Source organism: Petaurus breviceps, unplaced genomic scaffold (genome assembly GCF_028583685.1).
Source record: "Petaurus breviceps papuanus isolate PSGF00001 unplaced genomic scaffold, PetGlider_PUasm1.0 98, whole genome shotgun sequence".
Classification (NCBI taxonomy): Eukaryota; Metazoa; Chordata; class Mammalia; order Diprotodontia; family Petauridae; genus Petaurus; species Petaurus breviceps.
This window is the reverse complement of record NW_027187460.1, coordinates 62,906,598-62,933,974: the sequence shown is the minus strand read 5'-3', so window position 1 is coordinate 62,933,974 and position 27,377 is coordinate 62,906,598. Positions and strand designations below refer to the sequence as shown.

General features: G+C 38.6%; 1 protein-coding gene across 8 annotated transcripts in view; it reads left to right on the top strand.

The window, feature by feature from the left end:
* Positions 1-27,377, top strand: part of VPS13B (vacuolar protein sorting 13 homolog B) — a 1,080,499-nt gene that overhangs the window by 1,028,797 nt on the left and 24,325 nt on the right. For all 8 annotated transcript variants that reach the window (XM_069081095.1, XM_069081089.1, XM_069081092.1 and 5 more), the window contains 3 exons: positions 74-273; positions 16,331-16,449; positions 18,608-19,422. In XM_069081095.1, the coding sequence (XP_068937196.1) occupies positions 74-273; positions 16,331-16,449; positions 18,608-19,422 (1,134 nt within the window). The remainder of the gene's footprint in view (positions 1-73; positions 274-16,330; positions 16,450-18,607; positions 19,423-27,377) is intronic.

Here is a 27,377-nt window from a genome sequence, read left to right as displayed (position 1 = left end):
ATATCTTTCAGTTATAAGGCTACTCATGCAATCAGTTTTAAAAATATAATGGAAGTGTTTTTGAACATTTCAGATACTCCAAAGTTTCAAGTCTATTGTAGAAAAATTCCAGCAGAATGTTCTATTCATCATGAGCTGTATCATCAAATCTCTAGCTATCCTGACTGTAGGACCAAAGAGTTACTTCCTAGCCTTCTGCTGAAAGTTGTGCCACTGGATGACATAACAACTGAATGGAGTGATTTCATTGACATTAACAACCAGGGAACACAGGTTAGTGTGTCATATCTACTTCTGCTGTGCTGAAAGATTATCTGTCATTGTCTTCATTTATATGTTTTTCCAGTATGTTTGTCTGACGGGAATCTCCTTGTCCTTATATGAGAATTGTATATGCTTGTCTGTCTATTATTCATGAAACTGTAATTCCCATATCAAAAAAAAACATGCTTTCAGACTTTACTATTGCCTAGAGATAGGAATTTGGTAAATGCAAGTCCTTTGTGGGCCCCCTTTATAGAAATTCATTGCAAGACATACTGGAGGGACGACATTAGAAAGTACTTGCACATGGAAGGCATCACAATGGCTGGGACCTCAAAAATAGAGTTATGTGGAGATGTCTGTCCTGTAATCATAGATTATTATGGTTAGAACCAGAGTCCCAAAATCTCCACTAGAACACATGTTCATTAGAGGCAGACTGTTTCATGTAAGAGTCTACAAATTTTTTTTATATTTACCTCTAAAAAAACTTGTACCCACCCCTAAAACATTTCTATTTATTCATTTATAAATTACATATGTGTACCGCTGTACTAAAATATCCTATAGACTGTAAAATGCACAAAAATAACTTTAAAAGGATAAGATGAAGATGAAATAAAACAGTGCTTTTAAATAATTTTCATTTCATTTATTAATGGTATAAAAGATTTTTGTCCTCAAATTAATAATAATATTTCAATGAGAATATGATTACATATACTTTATTATTTTTTAAATCTTTAGCACTTTGCAATAGAACAATTGAAAGGTCTAGTTCTAAATTTATTTCATTATTTGGTTTTCATAACTGTCATAGCTAAAAATGATACTTCACAAGGATATCTAGGTCCAAAAGTGAAAAGTGCACTTTTGGCTGTACTTTCTAACGTTATTCATTTTAAAATATTAGCCACTAATTTTGCAGAGGCTTTGATTAAAATTCAGCTAGCAAATTTCCAACTTTCTTGAAGTAAGTTATAAACTATTTCACTTTTTTTTTAAATAAATGATTTTAAAACCCACTTTAAAAACCTTTTTATTAAGAAGATTCTTAATAGTTTTGGGAAGTGTTTCCAAATTTTAAAATATACAGATATGAGAATTTTTGTAATTGGCACACATCACTTTAAGCAAAAGTCTAGTTTTTAATGTCTTAATAATTATAACAGCATCATTCTTTAGCTGATATTTCAAGGTACAATATACACTTTGACTCATATTCGTTGTTAATGATAGTAGATATAAATCTATATTTCAAATAATCTTCTTGATCATTTCTTTTAGCTGAGTTCTAGTTAGATCCCATTAGATGGTCATTGTTCCTACTTCCTAATGAGGCAGATGAAGAATTAGGGATAAGAGCAACATAAGCTCTACTATTTTCTTGTTTGTGCTCACATGACCGATATTATCTTCATTCCATAGTTTCCCTCTGCAGAAATCCTTTTAAGCCACTTATCCATTTTTTGAGGGTTATTTTAGTCAAAGCTAGATTATGCATTCTATGTATCTCCTTACCTGGGCATACATAAACTATATCATATTCCCTGTGAGCAAATGAGTAAAAGCACTGCTCTCAAACCTATCAAATCGCATGATTCCCACTTTTCCTTTAGGATAATCTCCTACATAGTACATGACACATGACGGTATGTGGACCGAGTGAAGGCCAAATAATCATATGTAATAATATGCAACCCATATATTAAATATGAATAAAATTAATTTCTTTAGATGAAATAAATAGAAGTAGAAGTCCCAATATGTTCTTCCCATGCCCCACGTTGGCTATCCTCATCTTCTCGAGCCCATACTTAGAAGAATTCCATCTACATCATCTCCAGCAAGAGTCATTGCATGAAGATTTCTAGTAAAGGAGACCCACTAATCTCCCAGGGCAACCCTTTCCTCTTTTAGAAAGCATCATTAGGAAGTTTTTCCTAACATCAGACTTAAGGCCTCTTTGCAGTTTTTACCTGTTGCTCCTAGTAAATAGTGTCCTTGCATTAGGGAGCTAAAAGGAACCTGTGAAATCAGAGCATCTAGTCTAAATCCCTCATTATATAGAAGAGGACCAAGAAGATAAATGATTTGCCCAAGGTCACACAGGTAATAAGCAGGAGAAGCATGGTCCAAATCAATGTGCTCTGACTCCATCTTTAGTTTTCATGCCATTATTTTATGCCTCTCCAAAAAGAGCCATTTTGAACCCTCTTGGATATGAGAATCCTTCACATACTTAAAGACAGCCATCATATCCCCCTGAAAGTCTTTTATTCTCGAGCACTGGCTAAAATGTGGCAGCCAGAACTAAACATAACATTCCAAGTATGGCCAGGCCAAAGCAGAGTACAGTGGTAGGGTCTCCTCTTTATCCTGGGCACTGCACCTCTTTTAAGACAACCTAGGATCGCATTTGCTTTTCTGGCTGTCATATCACATTATGATCCCATTTGAATTTTCAGTTCACAAAAATACCCATAATTTTGTCAGAAAAACTGCTATCTAGACATACCCATTTTGTGAAGTTGATTTTTTTTAACCCACGTACAAGATTTTATATTCCTTCTGTATTTATTTAATTAAATTCAATGGAAAATTTGTTGGGATTGTTGGAGTGGCATGTGCTCCATTTTTACTTCTCATGTCTAAATTCAGTGAAGATGATATTCCCCTGTTCTGTCTTCAGAACTAAAGGCCATTGCTTTGAGTGTCAAAAGTTGAAGAGACGGTCTCTATCACTGTACTGACTGAGATTTTATGTCATTTTGATTCTGCCTTGTCTAGGCTGGCTTTGAATTTCACATGTCTCCCTAGATCAAGGGCCAAGGGAAAGCCCCTCGAAGACAGACTTCCTTCTACACAAGGGCTGCTTCCTTTCATCAGAGGAGCAGCTCCCTTCTCTCTCCAGTGATTTATATGCCCTAGTGTATCACAGAAGAGTTGTCTGAGAGAATCTGAAACAATTCTTCTTTCAGAATATGAAGGAAACAGTGATCTGCTGGGCATATGGCACACAGCTCCTAAAAGATTAATGGGAACATGAGACTTTGTTGGAGTCCAAAGACCACTGTCAGTAAGGGTACAGGAATGAGCACCTTCTCTCAGCTTTGAAGCATCCCTGACTACAAAGGGTTGAGGAAATCCAGAGGGAAAAGAAATTCCAAAAATAGGGCTTTCCAGACCTGATCCTGATGCTAAAAGAATTCCCTGGATATTTAGAAAGAACATTTCAAAAAATCTCACAAATAGTATCATTGACTTCTAGGGACCTTTGAGTCTCAAGAGTATTTTGGTCCTTCTCTGGAGGGAAGATAGGGAAGATTCTCTTAGTGCAGGAGAAAGAATGAAACATACATCTTGGAATCCATCCCTTTGCCTCTTATATTCTTTCTGCCTCTGACAATGAAGTTTCTAACAATGAAGAAGACCATTAGAACCTTAAGGCTTTTTTAAATTGAAGTATTATTGTTCTTCTGGTCCAGACCCAAATCAGTCAACTCTTATGGTTCAACACTTGTCAATCATATAACACTTAACCAAAAAAGTTTACCTATCATGTGCCTGCAAAAGAGTGTTCATCAAAGATATAGCATTGATTTGGCTGAGCATAGCTCCTAACATCTCTTCATTTGCTGTGGTCTTGTGCCCAGTCAGAAGAACATGTGGACTCACGCAGCAGTGGGACAGTCATCAAGCCTGTGGGACACTGACCAGGCAATGACTGCAGTAGGGCTTTTATGCCTTTGGCAACCAGGAAGCCCCATCAGCAGTTAGAGCCTTAGTCTTCTGAACAAATTAACTCGAGAATGGTTTCTTCATTGTCTTTTTAAGGAAAAGACCTTTTTCTTAACCTCTGTGGAACAGATGTTGCTGCTACCCCAGTTGTATTACTTCTTAGTTGTGCATTAGGTTTAGAAGGCTGTATTGTGGATATCTTCCTCATCACTGTTAATAACCTGACAATTTGAGTACTGCTATCTTTCAGGAATGCACACTTGAAGAAGAAAATAGAGTGTTATGGAAAATACACTGGCATGGAGTCAGGAGTCCTGGGTTCTAGAGATGAAATCTCAAAATTGAGAGGTATCTCTGAGACCAAAGAATCTAGCTCTTACCTGAACAAGAATTCCCTCCACAGTATGTGTTCCACAAATGGCCATCCAGTCTCCATCTGAAGACTCTACTGCTAAGAGAGCCTACCAGCTCCCAAGGCAACCCATTCCACTTCAGGAGAGTTCTAATTGTTGGAAAGTTTTCCCCCTTACATTAAGACAACACTTTCTTTCCTCCTCCACTGCTGCTAACTTCTACCTGTTGTACCTAGTTCACCCTCTGGGATCTAATTTCTCTTCCACATGTCAGCCTTTCAATTACTTAAAGATAGATTCCATGTCCTCCTAAGACTAAATGTTTCTAGAAGAAACCTCCCTGAGTGTCTCAGCTGGTCCTGGTATGTCACTGTCTCCAGTTCTCTTACCATCCTGGCTCTGCCACATACTTCAACTTTCTTTGACTCAGGTTCCTTATATGTAAAATTGGGGTGGAGTAAAGAACTAGATTAGATCTCTGAGATACTTTCCAACTCTTATGTGCTATGAATCTAAATTTGAAATGTGTATGTTGCAAAATCATGGTTAAGACAGAATTCAACAAACTTTTATTGTCTTTTTTTCTTCTTCTTTCAGTCTTCTTGTAGTCATGGAGACCTGGGTGCCCAAAGACCTTCCATCAGTGACCATTCTTTCTAGTCCTGGACATTCCTTCTTTCATGCCCCCTTACATTCTTGTCTGGAAGGAGTAAGTATATTCCTTACTCCCCACATACACTTCCAGACCCTCTTTCTGTTATCACCACTCAGCAACCTTTTCTTCTTAAAGTTCATTCTGTCCAGATATAGCAAGATGCTTGTGGCAGTTATCTTCTGCCTCCTCATGTCATTCTCCCTCCTATCTCGAAGACTAAGAATCTTCATCTACATCCAAACCCTTGCTTTTATACATGAGGACTTAGTTTACATGTGTATCAGCAAGCACCCCAGCATCCCCAGGGTGTCTGCTCACACAGGTTCTTGGATCTGCTTTGTCAAAGGAAAGCAACTCAAAATGGGTTAACAAACTTACTTTAATCAGTCAAATATGTATCGTTTACCTAGTTCAGGGGAAAAAGGTCAGCACCCCGAACTTCAGAATATACAGACAGAATTATCAAGACAGAGAAACAGATCAAGTACACAGTTTCCAAACTGTCCAACCATTACATCCATACCAAATCAACATCTGGGTTTTTCAAAGCCGGGGGCTCTCAACAATGGCTTCCCAGAGTTTCATCTGATAAATCACAAAACACTTCTCAAAGTGAGCCCCAAAACAAAGCTACACATCAGGGCTTATATAGCCTTCTCCTGGCTCAGAGAGTGTAACAACCTTATTGACCCACTGGCCAATCAAAAAGTATCTACTGGAAAATAAGCCTCCCATCCCAGGCTCCAGGTGCACTTTAGCCTAGGGGCAGGGAAGATCTTTAAATTTACACTCCCATTACAATATGTTGGTATTCTCTCAAGAACCCTGACCTCCCAGTTCATTGATCTTAACTCCCATGACCTATTCTTCTTCTGGGCCAGGCTTGATTCATGATGGTTCAGTGGTTCTGCCTCAGAATTAGAATGAAATAATACCCTCCATAGAATATGTAACATTTTAATAACAACAAAAAAGTTTATTTGACAATCATATGGAAAAGATATACAGTAAAGATAGCAGCATTGATTCATTTGGGCACAGCTCCCCACATCTCTGTCTTGCCATGGTGGCATGCCCAGTCAATCTACAAACATTTATTAATAACTTCTTATGTGACAGATACTGTGGTAGACTGGGCACACAAAGACAGAAATGAAAGTCTCTGCCTTCAAAGAGCTTACATTCTATCAACACATACACACGTATGTTTATGTATATGTATACATATATTACATGTAGATGTGTGTCTATTATTATCCAAAACAATAAGGATTTTTAAATGGCCAAATTTAAATAGCCAAGAAGTCATTCTAGACACAAATGATTCAGAAAAAGGATGTACTTATAGACCAAAACTTGTAAATGGGTTATGTCCCAAAAGTTTATTTGTAAGTTTGTTGTTTGGAACTCAAGGTTATATTTTTTCACAGAAACATTTTATATATGCTAGTTAGTGACCCAGGTTAGTCCACAAAAGCCTATTTAATCTATAATGTCCATAAATAATTATATTTGTGTGCTATATACATGCATATATATTATATGTATTTATCTCTGTGCTATATATATATATATATATATGTTTTATACGTATTTATCTCCCCCATTAGAATGTGAGTTTATTGCAAGAAGAAATTATTTCATTCTTTGTCCTTTTAATCCTAATACCTAGCACTGTGCTTCTCATAAGATAAAATATATATGTGCATATACATATGTATACACACACATAATTTCTGATTGATCACTTGGTATATAGAATACATCTAACCCTCTTTCCAGAGGGATTTGACAGATAGACCTACCGATCTAAGGACATCGCCATGCCATAAAAGTATTCTAACCTTAAAGGAGCCCCTTGTCCTTCACTCTTATCTTAGCAAGGGCCAAAGACTGTTGATTCTAATTCTTCAGCATCTCTTGAATCCATCCCCTCCTTTCCATTACCATTGGCTCCAATTCCTATTGTGCATTTCCTCATCAACTCACGCCTGCTCTGTTTATTGTACTAACCTTCTAATTAATCTTCCTGCCTCTAGGTTCTTTCCTTTCCAGTTCATCCTTTACACAGCTGCCAAAGTGATATTCCTCAAGCATATATCTGATCACATAACTCCCCTCTCTAAAGACTTCCTACTGTCTTTAGGATAAAATACAAACTTCTGTTTAGTTTTCAAAGCTCTCCACAATCTGCATCTAGCCTAACTTTCCAGGCTTATTTCATATCACTTCCACTCCCACTTCAGCCAAGCAGGCGTCCTTGCTGGTCCCCTTCCACAACATTAAATCTCCTGCCTCCACTATCTTGCTCAAATTTGAATTATGTTCCACTGGATTATATTCAGTATAGGATGAGTTGGACAGTACCTGACAGGAAGGGATTTTTTTTTTCATTTTTGCATTTGTATCACTAGTGCCTAGCAACATACGTGGCACACAACAGATGATTTTAAAATGCTTGTTGATTATTTGAACAATTACAGTGACTAGCAACTTGCCACTTCATGAGGCAGCTCCTTCCATTATCAGGCAGTTCTCATGATTAGAGACATCTTTACAATGAGCCAAAATCTGTCTCCGTGTTACTTCCAACTATTGGTCCTCATCTGACGCTAGTTGGAATAAATTTAATCCCTTTTCCAAAGGAAAGCCCTTCAGATAGTTGGAAGAAAGACTGCTATCATGTCTTCTCTTTTCCAGGCTAAACATTGCCCATCCTTCAACCATTGCTTACTTGATATGGTTCCCACATTGCTCACTCAGCTCTCAAAGTCATTCATTTTGACAATGTCCTTTTAAAAGGCAGTACCCAGAACTGAACACAGAACTCTTAAGTGTTGTCTGACTCAGACAACCTCTCTCTGTGAGCAACATACTTCTGTTAATGTTGTCCAAGACTACATTAGGCAGTTAGCAGTTTCATCAGACCATTGGCTCATACTAAGCTAGTGATCAAATAAAATTTTAAGGTCTTTTTCACATAAATAGTATTCAAGCCAAATCTTCCCCACCCTGTATTTCAATTTATGTATTTTTTTAAACCTAAAAGCAGGACTACATTTATTCCTGGCCCAATTTAAGGAAACACTCTCCAACGAGCAAAATTTGTGAAAATGAAATGAGCTCACTTGTTAAATAATGATTTTCCTGTCTTTGGAAGTATGCAAATAGGAACTAGAAGACCATTTGCCAGGTGGATTCTCTATACCACTTATTTAGAGGGCATTCCTACTTAAAACAGGCTATGCCAAATGAACCCTAAAGTCTTTTCCTGTTCCAAGATCATAATCCTAAAAAGATTTATCAATAAATAGCAGAGGGGAAAAATATTACTATCTACCATCTTCTACTCATCCCAGAGCAGGGGGGGGTGAGAGGAGTGGGTATTAATTGTACTTGGAATTTTGTTAAATTCAATAAGCATGTATTAAGTACTCAATATGTTCAAGGTACTATGTTAGATACTGGGAATGAAAAACTGAGAAATGAAAATGAGAAGCTGTTGTTTGACTAGTAGAATGTGCCACATCTACAAACTGGTATGTTCTGGAAATACAGGCAAGATCCTAGACAACACTTTTAACTTTGGAGATCAGAGAATGAAAGCAGAGAAGGTGATACCGATTTTGGGTTGTTGGCCTAGATTACCTTTGAAGTCCCTTCTAACTCAGATTCTATAATCCATCCAGTCATCCTGTCAGTTTTCTAGCTTGTTTCCTACCTTTGACATAGTTTAATTTAAGAACCCTTTCTTCTTATCCTCTGAATCTGGGTAGTTGTTCCAAGAATTCATTTCTTGTCCCCTGAATTTCTACTTTACATCTGCTATACTTTGTGGGCTTCCTAATTCTCAGCTGTTCCCTTTGTGCAGAAGAGGTTCAGCTCCCATTCCAATGTGAATATAACCCCATCTCTACATGCCAGGTAGAAGTAGAGTCAAGAGGGAGGCCTCAAAGAAGGTAGTGAATTAATTGTTCATGGGGTAAGAATTCCAATAGACCTAAGTATAGTTACACATCCAGGACCAACAGCCTCCAGCACTGGAAGGGAACCTTTAAGGTTGAACAACACAGTTTAAAAAGTTTGTTACAATAATAATTTGTATTATGGATCACCTGTTTTATGCAAGGTAGCAATTAAAAAATGCCTTTCATTTATGTAGTCTTTACAGGTTGTAAAATACGTACATCATTTCATTTGAACCTTAAAACAACCCTACAAGGTAGGTAATATTATTATTCCCATTTTCCAGGTGGAAAAACAGACTCTAAGAGGTTATATGACCTGCCCAAGGCCACACAACTAAGAAATGGTTGAGACCTGGACCCAGATCTTTTTTTTTTTTTTTTAAAACAATTGGGGTTAAGTACCTTGCTCAAGGTTACATGGCCAGTTATTTCTGGGTGTGGTGCTGAGTATCTGAGCCCGGATTTGATCCAGGTCATACCGACACTGGAGCTGGTGCTCTTACTCGCTGAGCCACCTGGCCACCCCTAAGCAATTGGGGTTAAGTAACTTGCTCAAGGTTACACGGCCAGTTATTATTTCTGGGTGTGGTGCTGAGTATCTGAGCCCGGATTTGATCCAGGTCATCCCGACACTGGAGCCAGTGCTCTTACTCACTGAGCCACCTGGCCGCCCCTAAGCCATTGGGGTTAAGTCACTTGCTCAAGGTTACACGGCCAGGTGTTTGGACCCAGATCTTCTTGACTTCAAGTCTAGTACTCTTTCCACTGGGCTATATGGTCTCCATGGAACTAAAGCAGGGCCCTTGGGTGATATAGACTTGAATAAGACCGTGGGATTGTCACTCTAAGAACTTAAGGAAACTCAGATGTCATCCTGTCACAGCCGCAGCCTTCAGGGAGATTACAATCTAGTGCTGAGATGAGACAAGCATGAAAATAACTTTTAATATAAGACAGCGGCTTGGAGAATCCTATATCTCACAGGGAGCCAGAAAGAGGTGGCGTCTAACTGTGTATCCCTGTGAGAGAGTGCCTTGCACGTCGGCAGTAACACAATAGCTAATATTTGAAGAGTGCTTTAAAGTTTGCAAAGCATTTTACATGTTATTTCATGTGATTCTCACAACAAACTTGTGAAGTAGGTGGTATTATTATCCCAGTTTTACTGATAAGGAAAATGAGACAAGCAGATGTTAAGTGACTCGGCCAGGGTCACACAAGTAGTAAGTATCTGAAACAAAATTCATACTCAGATCCTTCTGATATGGTACCAGCAAAATGCAAGTTCACCTCTGATTGTGACTTGCCTTAGAAGTCCTCCATTTGTGTCTGGTTGGAGGTTACCCTGAAGAATTCTAGGCCCACTTAAATTTTTCAATTGAATTAAACACATATTAAGTGCCTTCATATAAGCACCTTGCTAGGCCCCCATAGGTTCTGCATCACCCTGGGCAGGCTCTAGAAGTCTGGGAGCAATCTACAGAACAGTTTCAGAAAGTGAATACATATAGTTTGGGGCTCTTTGAAACAGAAGAATCTTGTCTAAGCTAACCTAGGCTCGCACAGGAGTGAACTGAGTAGGGGAATTTGCCCAAGTCTCTCAAAGCTGACCAGCTTCAGCATGTCAAAGGTGAATACCTTTTTGCTTTAGAAGTGTAGGCTTTGCCACTTGGAATCCCTTGGAATCTTTCTCCCCTTTAGGAAAACTAGTTGAGAAGCCTAGAAGTGATCACCCAGTGCCTTTCCTTTAGTAAATTCTTTTAGAAACTTTAAGAAAAGCTTTAGAGTCTGTGACACTTGGTGCTAAATAGGACATTTGAAAAGGATTGTATGTAACTGTATGAGTTGTCTTCAATTTGTACCAAAATGTGAAATTCTTACTTTTAAAAAATTGTCAGGTATAAGCTTATTATAAATATAATTGTATATGTACGGTTCCATAGTCATTAAAGAAGTTACTAAAACTAATACTATCAATAGAAAAAGCAAAGTGAACAGTGCAAAGAGTGCTGCATATGAAATCAAGTCAAGTCAGCGAGCATTTATTAGGCACCTACAATGTACTGGGATATTCTAAGCATTAGAATCAAAAGATCTGGGTTCAAATCTAAGCTCAGCCACTTAAAATTGTTGTGACCTTGAGTAGGGAACTCAGTCTCTCTAGACCTTGATTTCCTCATCTCTAAAATGAAGTTAGCCTAGTTCAGGGTGGGGAGCCTGGGGCCTCGAGGCCACATGTGGTCTCAAGGCCGCAGCTTCCCTACTCCTGGTCTAGGTGGTCTCTAAGATCTGTTTCTAGCTCCAAATCGATAATTTGTGATATAGTTGCTTCAAACTTCAAAATATCCATGATTTAATCAGTATACTCCCTTCCCTGACATATATTATAAGCCCTCCATGCCTTGGAAAGAAATTTTATGAGCTTGCATGACTAAATAACTTAGCACGTGGTGATCTGGTGATGATGAATTTGTCTGCTTTCACCTATATAGTCCTTAGACCGCACAAATAGAATCTGTGGTTCTTCTGGAATTGGAACCTCCCTATATAAGGACCTGCAAGACCTTATAGTCTGCCAACATAGTCTTTGAGGACTGATGACCCTCTCCACACTGAAGTGAGGTAGCAGAGGAGGATCCAAGTGGACACTTGGCTATTTTGCCACACAGACTAGGGTGTTCCTGCCACGTCTGATTGTAGTCTAAAATGGCTTTTATTGACCTAAAAAGCACACCCCCCCCCAAAAAAAGAAATGGATGTTTGCCGAACATTCCTTACTTACACTATAGGAAGGTTATATTAGTTTCCAACAAATGTACATAATAGTCCCACCAGTTGGTAAGTGTATAAGACACTTCCAAATGAACAAGGCATAAATAGCTACACTTGGATTGTGACCATTCAGGCCATCAACTTTAATTATTTCTGTTTCATCTGACTAAAAACTGTCTAGTGGACCTTGTGTCCATCAAAAAAACAGTTGGTTTTTCATAGAGAGTGTCCCTTTTGCTGTTTTAGTTGGTTAATATTCTCTTTATGGAAAACATTACTTTTACTAGGTGGTGCCAGTTATTTCAGTTTAGGAAGGTGACTGTATCTGGCTTCCCTCATGATAGGTGAGTGTGGTGATTAGACAGCTAAGAGGTGGGAGTCAGGTTTTGTCTCAGGCCACCAGAATCTTTCTGGGGAACTTGGCTGTAGGTGCATTCCTGATTCTTTTGTCCATCAACTAGAGATGATAATACATGCTAATGAAATGGGAGGTTACATACCAGTGGAAATATTATCATGATTAAACCCAGTTCTCCTGGGCAAAGAAATTTAAAAGATCAGGCTCTACATCATAAGGCACATAAATGTCACAAAAGAGTATACAGTGGTTCTGCAAACCATGCCATGCACCTCATCCTCCTTCCCCAACAGCCATGAGGGGACCTAGAAGCAGGACTCGATGCCCAAGCTATGTACTCTTTGTCCCACAGAGCAAAGAAAAGTAATGTGTTGGGAAATTATGCACCATTTGTGTTTAGCCTTCCAAATAGCGGGCTGGCGTTGAGTCACTCACCAGAGACAGAGCTAACACTTGGACAAGAATCAGACATTCACAATGGTTGAAAACATGTTTGTTTATACTTCCATGCAGGGTAACAAAATGGAGACAAAGAGCTTTAGTGCTTACAGCAATATTTATACCAGCTTTATAAGAAATGTAAGACTGAAGAACATGGCAGAGACAGGGATGTGATGGGAAAGACCTTTCATTTGGGACTCAGGGCAATGAAGTAATGAAAGGAAGAGATGCTCTATATGACACTGATGATTTCCACAAGCCACATAAGCCTGAATCATCTCACCTTGTTTTCTCCCTTCATTTGTTATCTGAATCAAATGGAACCCCACCAGAACTTCACCAAAAACAAAACCGAACCTGGAATTGAATTGCTTAGAGCTACTGAAAAGAAGAATCAGGGTTTCTGTTGCTCCCATGCCAATTTTAGGGAAAGGAAAGGCCAGCAAGTTGATTTCTGTCTCCAGAATCACTTAAGTAGTCTGAGGTATCTGTTTCTTAGCCAATCAAAAGACCTTTTGATTTGGCCGGGGCGGGGGGAGGGAGGGGAGTAGGAAGACTTACCTTATCTTTTTGACACATTGACACTGCTTATTCCATAAGATCTGAAGGTCAAGTTTCTTTAAAACAAACAAACTTTTAAATATCTTTTTTTTTTTTAAGCAATTGGAGTTAAGTAACTTGCTCAAGGTTACACGGCCAGTTATTTCTGGGTGTGGTGCTGAGTTGTCTGAGCCTGGGATTCGATCTCCAGGTCGTTCTGACACTGGAGCCGGTGCTCTTACTCACTGTGCTACCTGGCCACCCCCAAATTTTTAAATATCTTTAGTTTTCACCTTGCCTTCATTTCTAAACAGGATCCCTCCTACTTGGTGATTTCCTGTAGAAAGGATTTTTTTTTTAATAAGAGGAAAAAATAACAGTTCGCAAAACTATTAAACATATCCACAGAATCTGAAAGTATAAACTGTAGTCCACACCAGTGTTCCCTAGCTTTTTCAGCGAAGGGAAGGGGTATTTTCCTTTCTCTTTATGTTTGATGTAGTCATTGTGTATATTGTTTTCCTCGTTCTCCTTAGTTCACATTGTAGCAATTCATGTCTTTCTTTGCTTTCTCTCTGTTCTATATATTAATGGTTTCTTGCCACACAGTAATATTCCATTACATTCATGTATTGCAGTTTGTTTTGTCATTCCTCAATCAATGGGCATCTACTTTGTGTCCAGTTCTTGGCTTCTATAAAAGTGCCACTATAAATAAGCTGTATACCTAGCAATGGGCTCTCTGGATCAAAGGGCATGTACATTGTAGTCACTGTCTTAGCCTTATTTCATATTACTTTCCAGGATGATTTCCCAGTTTCACCAGTAGTGCACTAGAAAGTCATCTTCATAAAGTGTCTCCAACATGGACTACTCTCATCTTTGCCAATTTTTTAGGTGTGTGATAAAAATTCAGAATTACACTGATTTGTATTTTTCTTATTAGTAATTTGGAGATGTCCTTTGTATGGTTCAAAATATTTTTGCAATACTTCCTTTGAGAAATATTTATTTATATTCTTTGACCACTTATCCATTGGGGAATCACTCTGGGTCACATATGTTTGTTTTAATTCCCTATATATCCTGGATAACATGCCCTTATCAGAGATATTTGGTACAAAATTTTTTTTCCCAATTGACGATTTCCCTTGAAAATTAAATTTCAGCATTCAGTATTTTCCTCCTATTCTGAAGCCCCAAGCCTAAGACTTAACTAGGTCCCTACTTTTATACTCAAAGTATTCTCTGGGGACTTATCCAACTCCAAAATCCATTATTATTCTCCTGGGAGTAGAGATTAATTTGGGAACACATGGTGCTATGGAGTATTATGTAAGGTCTTCCTACTTGTATCACTTTTGCCTGAAATGAGAGAAACATCACTGGCAGTTTTGTGTCAGTATATAGTAAAATACTGAACTTACTATTCAAACAGATCTGTGTTCCAGTTAGTTTGGATATTCCCACCAGAGATGTAGGCGGTTAGACAGCCCAGTGGAAAGAATCAGGTCTGGAATCAGGAAGACCTGATTTCAAATCCAGCCTCAGACACTTACTATCTGTGTGACCCTGGGCAAGTCATTTAACTCTGTTTGCCCCAGTTCCTCATCTGTAAAATGAGCTGGAGAAGGAAATGGAAAACCAGTATCTTTGCCAAGAAAACTTCAAATGGGGTCATGAAAAGTTAGACATTACTGAAGCAATTGAACACACCTGCCAAAGATGTAGATTGCAACCTATACAGGAAGGACAGTCCATCCTATGGGACTCTTGTTCATGTCTTTTCCATAAATTCACTACGTGGGTCCAACCAACATACTAAATACCTTCCTTGCTTTTTCCTGACATCTTGGAGGAAAGAGAAGGGAATAAGCATTTATTAAGCACTTACTGTGATTATATATTCCTGTTTTGTTTTGAGATGGCAGAGTAAGCTCTTTTTTCTAGACATTTGTTTTTCTAACTAAAACCCACATAACAGATTTCATTGAATTCATCCAGTTCAAAAATTATTTAACAAGTACCTATTATATTCTTGCCTAGCCATATATTTTTTAATGCACAAAATATATACATCTGAAGATGGAGTGGTTGCTATTTTGTTTAAAAGTAGAAATTTAACTGGACATGTATGCCTTTTAGTACTAAAGTCTTATAAAATCTTAGAGTGCTGTGGCATAGAATAGCAACTACATAATACTAAGTGCCCAGGTGAGACAAAGACTGCACTTCAAAACCATGTTTAGCCTGTGTCATCTAATTGTCTAGGAGTGGCATTATTTCATGGTTCTTTGACTTCCCTGGTGTGATCCCTGTAACTTCTTCCTCCATTTGATATCTGGATGTTAACTTGGCTTGATTTTGTTAGCCTGTCTGTGATAAAGGAGCCAAATAAGAATAGAAGTCATACTGCAAATTTCCAAAGATAATTCCTCAGACTTTGTATGCATTAGTCCTGTTCCTTGGCCCCAGGTAACCTGACTGCGAACATAGTATCTCTGGAGTTATTTTTCAGATTATCCAGTGCTATTTTCAAACATCCATTTTATAGCATTAGTATTTAATGTTGAAAGAACTTCTGTTCTGCTAGAATCTGACTTCCTACAACTGTTGGGGGTATTTTTTTGTGTTTGGGGTTTTTTTTTAACCATTTGTCCTCTTTCTCAAAAACTTTGGCTAAAAGAATGCCAAACTTTTGACTCAAGGCAAATAAAGCTTAGCACTCATCTGACTTTCCTGTACCATGTCATTACCATTGGGGATGCTAATAAAGTCTTGCTGGTAGGCTTTCATTTCAGTTTTTGGCACCTCTCAGAATAGAAGGGTGGCCCCAAACTGGTTTGTCAGCACTCAAAGAACCCTGAAATATCATGTAGTTAAGTTTCAAGCACTAAGTTTGTTTTTCTTCCAGCAAGTCATATGCTCACGAAGAGTTGTAGGACCAAGCTCCTCCCCAATCAAAATGTATTTGCCAGCCCCAGAGAAGCAAGGGATGAAGAAGCTCATGCCCCCTCATCCATCATTTTTCCACTGGGAACCTTACAGCTGGATAATAAAAATCTGGATTTAATATTTTTTTCATTTGCAAGTCAACTGACTAGCATGTCCACATGGATATAAGGAAATATAAGCAGGAAGTGCCCATGGTATTAAATCAGAATGTGAGATGATGAAAATTATCCAATATAGTAGCATTTCCTGCCTTTTACGTCAAAATGTGAATATTCTTTTTTAGGTTTTGTTCTTGACTGGTTTTGGCTATGTGTACGTGGACATCACTCATGAGTGTGGCACAATAATCATAACAGTGGCCCCGGAAGGAAAAGCAGAACCAATCTTAACCAATGCCACCAGGTATGTTTAGTTTCTCAGTAATTGAATAGCAGCATGCCTTCTAATTGTAATGCAGTTCATACATAGTATTTTGTTTTTCTTTGTTGCCCCTACATGTGTTTACACATTATGTTATAACAGATAAAGGGCAGGCCTTAGAGTCAGGAAGAGCTAAATTTAAGTCTTGTCTCTGATACATATTATCCATGTTTATTGAACTCTCCAGGATTGTAAGCTGCAGGCCAACTTTTCATTGCATTGTGGAGGGAGTTTCTACGCAGGAGTTTTTTTTTTTTTTTTTTTAATAAAGCAATCGGGGTTAAGTAACTTCCTCAAGGTTACACGGCCAGTTATTTTGTGTGGGTGTTAAGTATCCAAGGCCAGAACCGAACCCAGGTCTTCCGACTCTGGGGCCAGCGCTCTTACTCACTGTGCCACCTGGCTGCCCCCACAGGAGTTCTTTATATTTATGATGTCACAAGTCTAGACCTCTCTTTCAACCTCCACACGGCCCCACCACCCCAAAGTGGCTTTAGTTAAAGGTTATATGATGTATAATAGAGTATAATACCATTGTCAATTAGGTAACATTTATAATTGATTATAGTAAAATAACCTTGTATACCAAGTAAAATTCATCTGTGATGAGTTTCACAGGCTGCTTAACAAATTAGAGCTTACATACTTGCAGTATATACTTGGGCACAAGGTACAGATTAACTTTTGTTTAACCATATGTCTACCTAGCAGTTTGGAATTATAAGTTAGATTCCATAAATCAGAGACACAACAAAAATAGAAGTATTTACCAGCAAGTTTTCCAGGATGTGTTTTCTTTCCTTGACCATTTTTGGCTACCAGAAGAACATGTTTCTAAAGATACAAAATGTGAACATTTCTTAACATATGCTTACCTTTTTTTAAGTACTTTGCTTTTCTTCTGTAATATCTCCTACTTCAGAATTTGAGTTCATTCAGACAGAGATGAATTTGACCTTTACACTGCTTATAAAGAAAAGGGAGCAGAAATAACATTAGTATAAAACACTTGAAGAAGATAAATGCTAAATTACCTAAATGAACAAAATTTTAAGTCAGAATTTAAGCATTTTACAACTATCTCTCTATGTGGAACCTTTTGCAAGCTCATTTTGAATATTTCAATTTAAAAAAAAAAAGAAGTTTCTTAAAACAATAACTACAAGGCATAAATAATTAGCCCAGCTTAAGTATGTATATATACCCAAAGACGACATATATACATCTATGATTACAGTATCTATCACAGATTTAGAAAGAATCTTAAAGGTAACAACAATACTAGTAATTGCAGTTACATAGTGCTTTATCATCAAATCCATCCTCTTATTTCATAATATTGGGAATTTAAAAGGGGACATATAATAAAACATTATTTTTATTAAAATTTAAAATTTTTCACTAATTCAGACTGACACATTCTTAATCCAAATTAGAGGAATTTGACTCTACTATACACTTTTATTCTTGGTTCCATTATTCGCCCTGCATAGAAGTGCTTGTTTTTAATAGTTGAAACTGTAGTGTTCAAGAGATTATGCAAAAATGCATGTATTCTAGTCCTGCAGTAGTACTATAGCTGTGCTGGTCCCCTAGAAAGTTGGCCAGTTTGTCACTGAACAGATCACCTGGTACTGAGCAAGGCCAGTCATGGTTAACCACACAAAAACTATTCCTTCATTCCAAAAATGTCCTAGGTTACTAAAGAGAAGATTTGTGTTTTCAAAACAGGAAAGTAGTAAACAGCAACAGCTCCTGCAGTCTATGAAGAAATAGAAAAAAAGGAGCTATTTGGAAGGAGTGTTAAGGTTTTTGTGTTATCGTGTTCTTTGTGTCCTCAGCTTTGTGCTCTCCGATGATCATGATAGTGAATAAATGTGCATGACTTACAGGGACCTTAGAGTGAAAACATGGTGTTGATAAAGAATTGCATAGAAAGACACAACAGGAACTTGTAACAGTCCCATTGGGAATATTTCCCATTGCTGTTGGGGTGTGACTGGTTCAATCTAGACATAATGTACTGACATTTGTGCTCTTACTTGTTTCATGTGCAGTCTTGTGTCACACCAGGAGGTGTTTGGTGAAGAATTGTCATAAAACGGGATAATCATCTTTTTTTTCTTTTTTGTTCCTCTAGGACTCTGGGGAAGAGTCTTACACTAAAAGTGTTCATCACTCAGTCAAGCCTTGCAGTATTTGATGATCTCACCCACCACAAAACATCATCTGAACTTATACGGCTCACGCTGGATAACATTTTTCTGAACATGGAGCCAGTGGCCAGCTACCTCAGAGCCCTACCTCTTGAAGGTGCTGCGGCAGGATTCCCTCAGCTTTACAGCCTGGAGGTCTTCTGTGGAGACTTTCAGCTGGACAATCAACTCTATAACAAATCCAACTTCCACTTTCCTGTCCTGGTCTGCCAGGGAGAAAAAGTAGAAACTATCCAGTGGTCCAGAATGCATAATCTCCTCATATCTAGCAAAGATTTGGAAGACTATAAAGAAAATTGCTTTATCAAACTTTGTATCACCTTGTCTGAGAAACAAAACTTCATGTTCGATATTAATGAGTTTAGTTTTGAACTGAAACCGGCCAGGTTATATGTAGAAGACACATTTGTTTACTACATCAAAACTCTCTTTGATACTTATCTTCCCAACAGCAAAATGGCTAGTCATTCTAAGAGACACTCGGGTCTCACACAGCAGTTGCCTGAGCAAGTCAGACAGCATGCCAAAGCTTTAGTTAATCCAGTGAAATTAAGGAGACTGGCCATCCAGCCAGTGAACCTCTTGGTCAGTATCCATGCATCCCTGAAACTGTACATTGCTTCAGATCACACACCTCTTGCCTTCTCACTATTCGAACGAGGACCCATCTTCACAACTGCCAGGCAGCTCATCCACTCTCTGGCAATGCACTATGCTGCTGGGGCTCTCTTCAGAGCAGGTGAGTGCATCAAGCAGGATGTTCTTCACACAGATCTTCCCCAGTCCTGTGGCCCAGACTCAGTGAGTGAGATGCCACAGGAGACCCTTCCCAATCCCCTTAGTTGTTATTGAGTGTTCTTTCCCTCCTCAAATGATTGTATATATCTTTATTTTTATTTTTTTATATTTATTTTATATTATTATATTATATAATATATATTATATATTATATTTATTTTTATTTCTCTGTTTATCTGTCAACATACCATATCCTCCTTTCTTTTTTTTCCTACAAGCTTCTTGAAAGCAGGAACAGCTTGGTATTTTGTCTTTGCTTTCCCAGAACCTGGTGCCCAATATATTTGTTGTTGTTGTGGCAGTTGTGTCAAACTCTTGGTGACCCTGTGAACCATAGTATGCTAGTACTGTCTATGGGGTTTTCTTAGCAAAGATATTGGAGTGACTTGCCACTTCCTTCTTCTCTGAATTAAGGCAAACAGTGGTTAAGTGACTTGCCCAGAGTCACACAGCTAAGTCAGTATCTGAGGACAGATTTGAACTCAGCTCTTCCTGACTCCAGGCCCAGTGCTGTATCCACTGAGCCACCTAGCTGCCTAATATATGGTGGATACTTAATAGATACTTATTGGGTTGGATTAGATTAGATCAGGAGTGGGTAACCTGCAACTTCAAGGCCACACGTGGCCCTCTTGGTCCTCAGATGTGGCCCTTTGACTGAATCCAAACTTCACAGAACAAATCTCCTTAATAAAAGGATTTGTTCTTTAAAACTTGGGCTCAGTCAAAAGGTCATACCCAAGGACCTAGAAGGCCACATGTGGCCTCAAAGCCACAGGTTCCCCACCCCCTGGATTAGAACCTACCATGTACCAGAACCACTCCCTCAGTGAAAGATAGAAACTTAGGAAGACCTTCACTATTTCAGGTCTCTAAGGGTAAGGTGAAGGCAGTAACTTTACTACTCCAGCCTACTAACTAATGCTTTAGTACAGCTCAGAAAATTAACACAGGCCCAGTACTCCTGGGACTAAAAGAAACCATATTCTAGGTCACCCCATTTTATAGGATCCTGGCTTAGAAGGAACTAATCCTTTGAGATCATCCAGACTAATCGCTTCATTTTACAAATGTAGAAGTTGAGCCCAAGAGAGGTGACATAATTAGCCCACATTCTCATAAAGGAAGTTGTCTAAGAAACTTAAGTTTTAGCCTACAACAGTTATGTCATTGAAATGACTGATCTCAGTGATTATCGTCACTGTGAATGGGAGGATCACTGGATCATTAAGAAACTTTGTGGGACAAAAGAGCGAACTTGCCCCAAAAGCACAGAACTCATAGTTGCCAGGATGCTTTTGCTCTCTTGGCCTCTCCATGAAGCTGATCCATAACAAAATGAGCAGTCACTGTTCTTGGCTAGCAAGCCTAGGTGAAAATGGTTGTCTGTAAAGCTAATCAATAGTAACTCTTTCAGCAGACATCCTATTGGTTGAAAAATCATTAATATATTTCTGAAGTAATTAATGTGAGGCTTAGGAACAGTTTTCTGACTCGGGAAAATCTGGCTGAAAAATTATCTCATAAAAGTTGTATATTGTTTGAATACAAGTACAAAATGTTGGATAAGTGACACTTCCCTTCAGACACTGGGTCTGTCTGTGAGCCAGTGTGTCCATGGGTTCCCAGAGTATGTTGTATCATGGTACTCAGAATCACAGCTCACATTCCTAACAGCTTGATAATCTGCTTCCACATGTTCTTGTGACTGTTAGATATCATCCAAAGCTGACTTGTGGATCCTTTTTGTTAAGAAAACAAAGGAATTATTCCCCCATCAGGGAGAAGTAATAGATAAAAAAATGTAATAGCAAATGACATAGAGAATAGAGGAGTCAGTAAGAACTACATTCAATGGGGCAGCCAGGTAGCACAGCAAGTAAGAGCACCAGCTCCAGTGTTGGGATCACCTGGGGATCAAATCCGGGCTCAGACACTTAGCACCCACTAAGAAACACCTGGCCATGTAACCTTAAGCAAGTTACTTAACCCCAGTTGCTTAGGGGTAGCCAGGTGGCTCAGTGAGTAAGAGCACCGGCTCCAGTGTCAGGATGACCTGGGGATCAAATCCAGGTTCGGATACTTAGCACCACACCCAGAAATAACTGGCCGTGTAACCTTGAGCAAGTTACTTAATCCCAATTGCTTTAAAAAAAAAAAAAACTACATTCAAGGCCTATTTCATATATATATTAGCTTTATGACCATCCCAAGTCACTTAACCTCTTGGTACCCTAATTATCTAAGATGAGTTGTTGGTCTACATCTGGTGGAGCAGTTTTCCACACTGGAAATTCCTAATAACTCTATAGATTTAGATTTTTTAAATTGTTATATTTATCTACACATATGCGTGTGGGTCTTTATACATACACACATACATATACAGACAGTTCTCATTTTACATAAGTGGACATTCCATAGACCTCTATGTAATGCAGTTTTGCCTTGGGGAAGGGAGGTAGACAAAAAGGGAACCATACACCCATGGAGGGAGGGGACTGTCACCCAGTTCAAAGACACAAGGGGGCCAGCGTCAGAGAAACTAGAGCAGTAGGAGAAAGACAGTCAGGGCCAGCCATGTGGGGCCTGACCAGAACCAAGCTGGCCACAGACACAGACAAGACAGGATGGGCAACATGGGGTCCAGGGACATACACATAGTACGTGAGCACTAATGGACAGAAGACAGACACTTGGGCACTCAGAAAGCCAGTGATTGGGCAGAGCAGGACAAAGGCCTCTTCTCTCATTCAGGAGGTCTCAAGACAAGCCCCCAGTATGGTGGTGGCAGAGATAGCAGTCTCTCCTTGCATCCTTTTTTTCTGTTTTCATTTGGAGAGTTTGGTTTTTGTTTTTGTTGTTGTTGCACACAGTACTATACAGTTAAGTTAACACAGGTGGTTTTTCTGGAATGCAGATTTCTTTCAGAATACTTTACATAAGTCAAAATTGCATAATACAAATTTAAAGCCAGAACTATCTGTACACATATAGAGGTATGTGTATATGTGTATATACTAAAGAGAGACAGATATTCTACTTTGAATGTGTTCTCACAATTAGGAAATATAGAAGCAAGGATATGATTGCCATGTTTTTAAGATTACTGTTTTCCTATTTAGTTAGTTCTGTCTAGAACTTTGAATTTGAAAATGAAAAGATCATGGATAGATTCCCTGTCAGCCTGATGCTTTGATGACATATAAAAACAGTAAGGAAAGAATTTTATTCTGTAAAATTAGAAATTGATAAATAAGCAACTGACATCCTAAATTAAAAAAACTGAGGAGTCTTTAAGCAATTACAGAAACTCTTGTTATTGGAGCACAGTGGTAAAAAGGTAGATGAATTAACTCATACTAATGTTCTTGAAAGTGTATTGTTCACATCAGATCAGGTGAATGCCAACTGGAAGTACATGTCTCTGTGGGAATCCAGCCTAAATATGGCCTTTAGAAACACTGACTTGCAGTATTCAGTAATATTACACCATAGGCCACATGCTGAAAGAGAGTTTCCTTTGGGTGTTTGGTCATGTGTGTTTTTTTTTAATTTGTTTTTAATACTGATATTCTGTTGAGATGTCTTTTAATTCACTCCAAATATACTGAACTATCGCTGCCCCAACCTCATCCCTCACAGAGACCAGCAACTCTAATGTTGCTAGGGGGCCAGTTTGTTTGGTTACATTGGACATGTTATCAGGGAAAACCTGTGTACAATTTGAAAGAGTTCCAAGAGAAAGCAGTGGATAAAGGAGCAGGAAATAGACAAAATAAATTCAGTTTATAGATCATCGTGGAGAAATGGCTAACAATGAAGGACAACCCCCAAACTAGGTAAAGGGCTAGGAAGTTAGTTTCTAGGTGGATGTGAGCAGCTAGTTCCCATCAACACAGCTCAGGGAAGAGGAACTAGGGCACAGATTGAAGCAGAACCAATGGTGATACTTATAAATATTGTAGTAGATCCTTGAGGGGAAACAGGCAGAGCCAAAGTAGTAGAGAAGCAGGAAGAAGTAGAGCAAGTTCCCTATCCCGCAGTTCTTCCAAACAGATGTAAAAGATGCACTAGACCAAATCCCGATGGAGAAATCTAAGAAAAAAATCACAAGTCATTTTTCCAGCCTAGGTTAGCATAGGGAAACAGAGAGGTCTTTGGACAATAGGGATAAAGTCTGGAGTGGATGAAGCCAGAGCACTCTGGTGCAGAGATAACCTACACAGCCATGCAAGAAGAGGTCACACAGCCAGCATACAGAGGCTCCATGGAGGGTGCAGCCACAAGTGCCTACTGGCCACTCTGTGGCTCACTACCCAATTCTGGATCACAGATCCAGGGAGGACTCAGAAGGGGAGCTTTGTCTAGAGAAGAGAAGGGAATAAGCATTCCTACAATCCCAGCTATGTACTAGGCACTATGCTAAGTGATTCACAAATACTATTTCATTTGAGCCTCACAACAACACTGCAAGGTGGGAGCTCTTATATCCATTTTATAACTGAGGAAACTGAGGCTAAGTGATTTGCCCAGAGTCACTCTGCTAGTATCTGAGACTGGATTTGAATTCAAGTCTTTCTGGCTTCAGGCCCAGAATTCTGTCCAATGCACCACCAGCTGCCTAGGGGTGGCATTGTTGGGTAAAGAGTAGTCATAGTTCCTAATCTGTATACTGAGAACAGCAAGTTCAGAAGCAAGTAGCAACTGTATGGCTTACACCACAGGAGTGGATCACGGTCTCAATTCCAGCTTCTAGCCCAGTCCAAAGCCTACAGAGAAATAACCAATGCAGGAATCCCTGACCCAAGGCAAGCCCACAGTTTTGTCACTGAACTAGCTGAGGCCAGCAGCAGTCTGCTCTCACTCCAACCCAAACCTAGGTCAAGAACTTACAAAGCTCAAACAAGAGGGGGAGCAACCAGATTCTGGGCAGACTACTTTGAGAGCACTGATAGCTTGCAGGTCCAGCCTGAGATGTCCCTGAGATCCTGGGATAGCATAATACTCAAAACTCCAAGAAAGCAGCACCAGGAGGAGTTCAGACCTTCCTCCAAAAGTTCATAGCACCAAACTCTAACATCAGGTCTGAAATACAGACATAATATGGAAGAATGAACAAATAAAAAGGGATTTGCAGCATTAAAAACTTATACAATTGGGACATTCAAGATATTATCCCAGAAGAAGAGGATGACTCCAAAACATCTACAAGCAAAGCCTCAGGCCAAACACAGCTTGGGCATAAATCCAACCAGAATTACTAAATGAAATGAAGCAAGATTTTAAAAAACTTTTTATTAATGAAAAGAGAGTGCTAGAGGAAAAAAATTTAGGGAAAAAGTGAAAACTGTGGAAGAAAAAACTGGAAAGGGAATTAACAACTTGGCACTAGAGGTACAACTTGCCCAAGAAACAAACTCCCTGAAAATTTAATGGATCAAACAGAAACAAATGGCTCCATGAAACAATAAGAAATAATAAAATGAAGTTAAAAAGGCTGGAGAAAAAAGAAGAAAATATAAGGTATATCATAGCAAAAAACAACTGAACAGGTATTAGGGAGGAAAAATATAAGAATTATTGGCATGCCTGAGTATTATGATCACAAAAGAGTCTACATATAATACTGCAAGAAATCGTAAAACCATCCATCTTTCTTAGAACTACAGGACATAGTGAAAACAGAAAGAATCCACTAGCTACCTCCTGAAGAAAAGGAAGGAAAGAAAGTTTTTTCCCAAAATCCAGAGCTTCTAAGTCAAAGGAAAAAAAATGCAGCAAAGAGCCAGAAAGAAAGCATTCAAGTACTGAGAAGCCACAGTCAAAATTCTATACAATTTAGTAGCCACCACTATAAAAGCATGGAAAACTTGGTATTCCAGAATTCCAGAAGGCAAAGGATATAGGCTTACAGCCAAGAATAACTTAGCAAGAAAAATTGAGTATAATCCCACTGGGGAGAAAATAGACCTTTAATGAAATACAGGACTTCCAAGCATTCCTGATGAAAAGACCAGAGCAGTTGAGAAATGTTGAAGTTCGAATATAGAAATGAAAAGAAACAGAACTAAAAAGGAGCAACCATAAGTGACAAGACAAGGGTAAACTGATTGTTCTCTAACACGAGATGACACACGTGTCCCTTGTGAGCCCTGTCATCATCAGGGACCACAGAGAGAGTCTAAGCAGACAGAAGGCCTGGGAGTTGGTTCTGTTACCTGTCTTGATGATCTAAAGAAGAATGTAAAGAGAAGGGAAAACAAATGTACTAGAGAAGGGAGGGAAAGGAAAGTTAAAGAAAATTTTCTTACATAGAGCATACAAATAAAAGTCCATACCAACAAGGAGGAAGGAGGAGGAGAGACTGACATTTGGACCTCATTCTCATCAGAACTGGTCAAAGGAGGGAATAATGTGTGTGTGTGTGTGTGAGCACACACACACACACAGTACAAAAATACATTTCACTAAGCTGGGAAATAGGAAAAGGGGAGAAGGGAAAGTTAGAGTTAGGATAGATTAAGGGAAGGATTAGTCCTGGGGGTGGGGGGGGGAACTTTTTATTTTTTCATAATTGATAGGTATTTTTATTAATCATCTTCAGATAGTCTGATGTTTCTGCTCTATATCTTTTAGTTACTAATATCATAAATTTTCCCTTTTGGTGTTCTTTGACAGTTCACCAGTTAAATGGAACATTAAATATGATCCTCTCCAAGACAAAAGAATTGCTTGTGACTATTTAATTAGATACCATAATTATGTTCAAATCACTTTCTAAGACAACTGGCCATGGAATTGTTTGCTTTTATTTACTTTTGAGTTTTTGTTATTGTTGTTGTTTTAAATAGTATTTTTCCCCCAATAACATGTCAAGACAATTTTTATCATTCATTTTTATAAGATTTTGAGTACCAACTTTTTCTCCCTCCCTCTCTCCTCCCCTCTTCCAAAATATGGATAGGCAATTTGATATAGGTTATACATGTGCTGTCATGGAAAATATATTTCCATATTAGTCACAGTTGTGAAAGAAGAAAGAGATCAAAAGGAAAAAAAACACACAAAAAAATAAAGTAAGTGAAAAAAATATGCTTCAGTCTGCATTCAGAGTGCTTCAGTTCTTTATCTGGATGTGGACAAGCATTTTCTTTCCTGAGTCCTTTGTCTTGGATCATTGTGTTGCTGGGAAGAGCTGAGTCATTCATACTTGAATATCACACAGTGTTGCTGATACTGTGTACAACATTTTCCTGGTTCTGCTCCTTTCACTTTGTGTCATGTCATACAAACCTTTCCAGGTTTTTCTGAAATCTTCCTGTTCATCATTTTTTATAGCACAATAGTATTCTATTACATTCATATACCACAGCTTTTTCAGCCATTCCCTAATTGATGAGTGCCTCCTCAGTTTCTAATATTTTGCCACCACAAAGAGTGCTGCTATAAGTATTTTTACATATGTGGGTCCTTCTCCCTTTTTTATGATCTCTTTGGAATATAGACCTAGCAGTGTTGTTGCTGGATCAGAGGCTACATACAGTTTGGTTGCCCTTTGGGCGTAGTTCCAAATTGCTCTCCAGAATAGTTGGATCAGTTCGCAACTCCACCAACAATGCATTAATGTCCCAATTTTCCCACATCCTCTCCAACATTTATCATTTTCCTTTTTTGTCATATTAGCCAATCTGATAGGTGTGAGGTATTACCTCAGAGTTGTTTTAATTTGTATTTCTCTAATCAAAAGTGGTATAGAGAATTCTTCATATGCTTATAGATAGCTTTGATTTCTTCATTTGAAAACTGCCTGTTCATATGCTTTGACCATTTGTCAGTTGGGAAATAGCTCATATTCTGACTCAGTTCTCTACATTTTTGAGAATTGAGACCTTT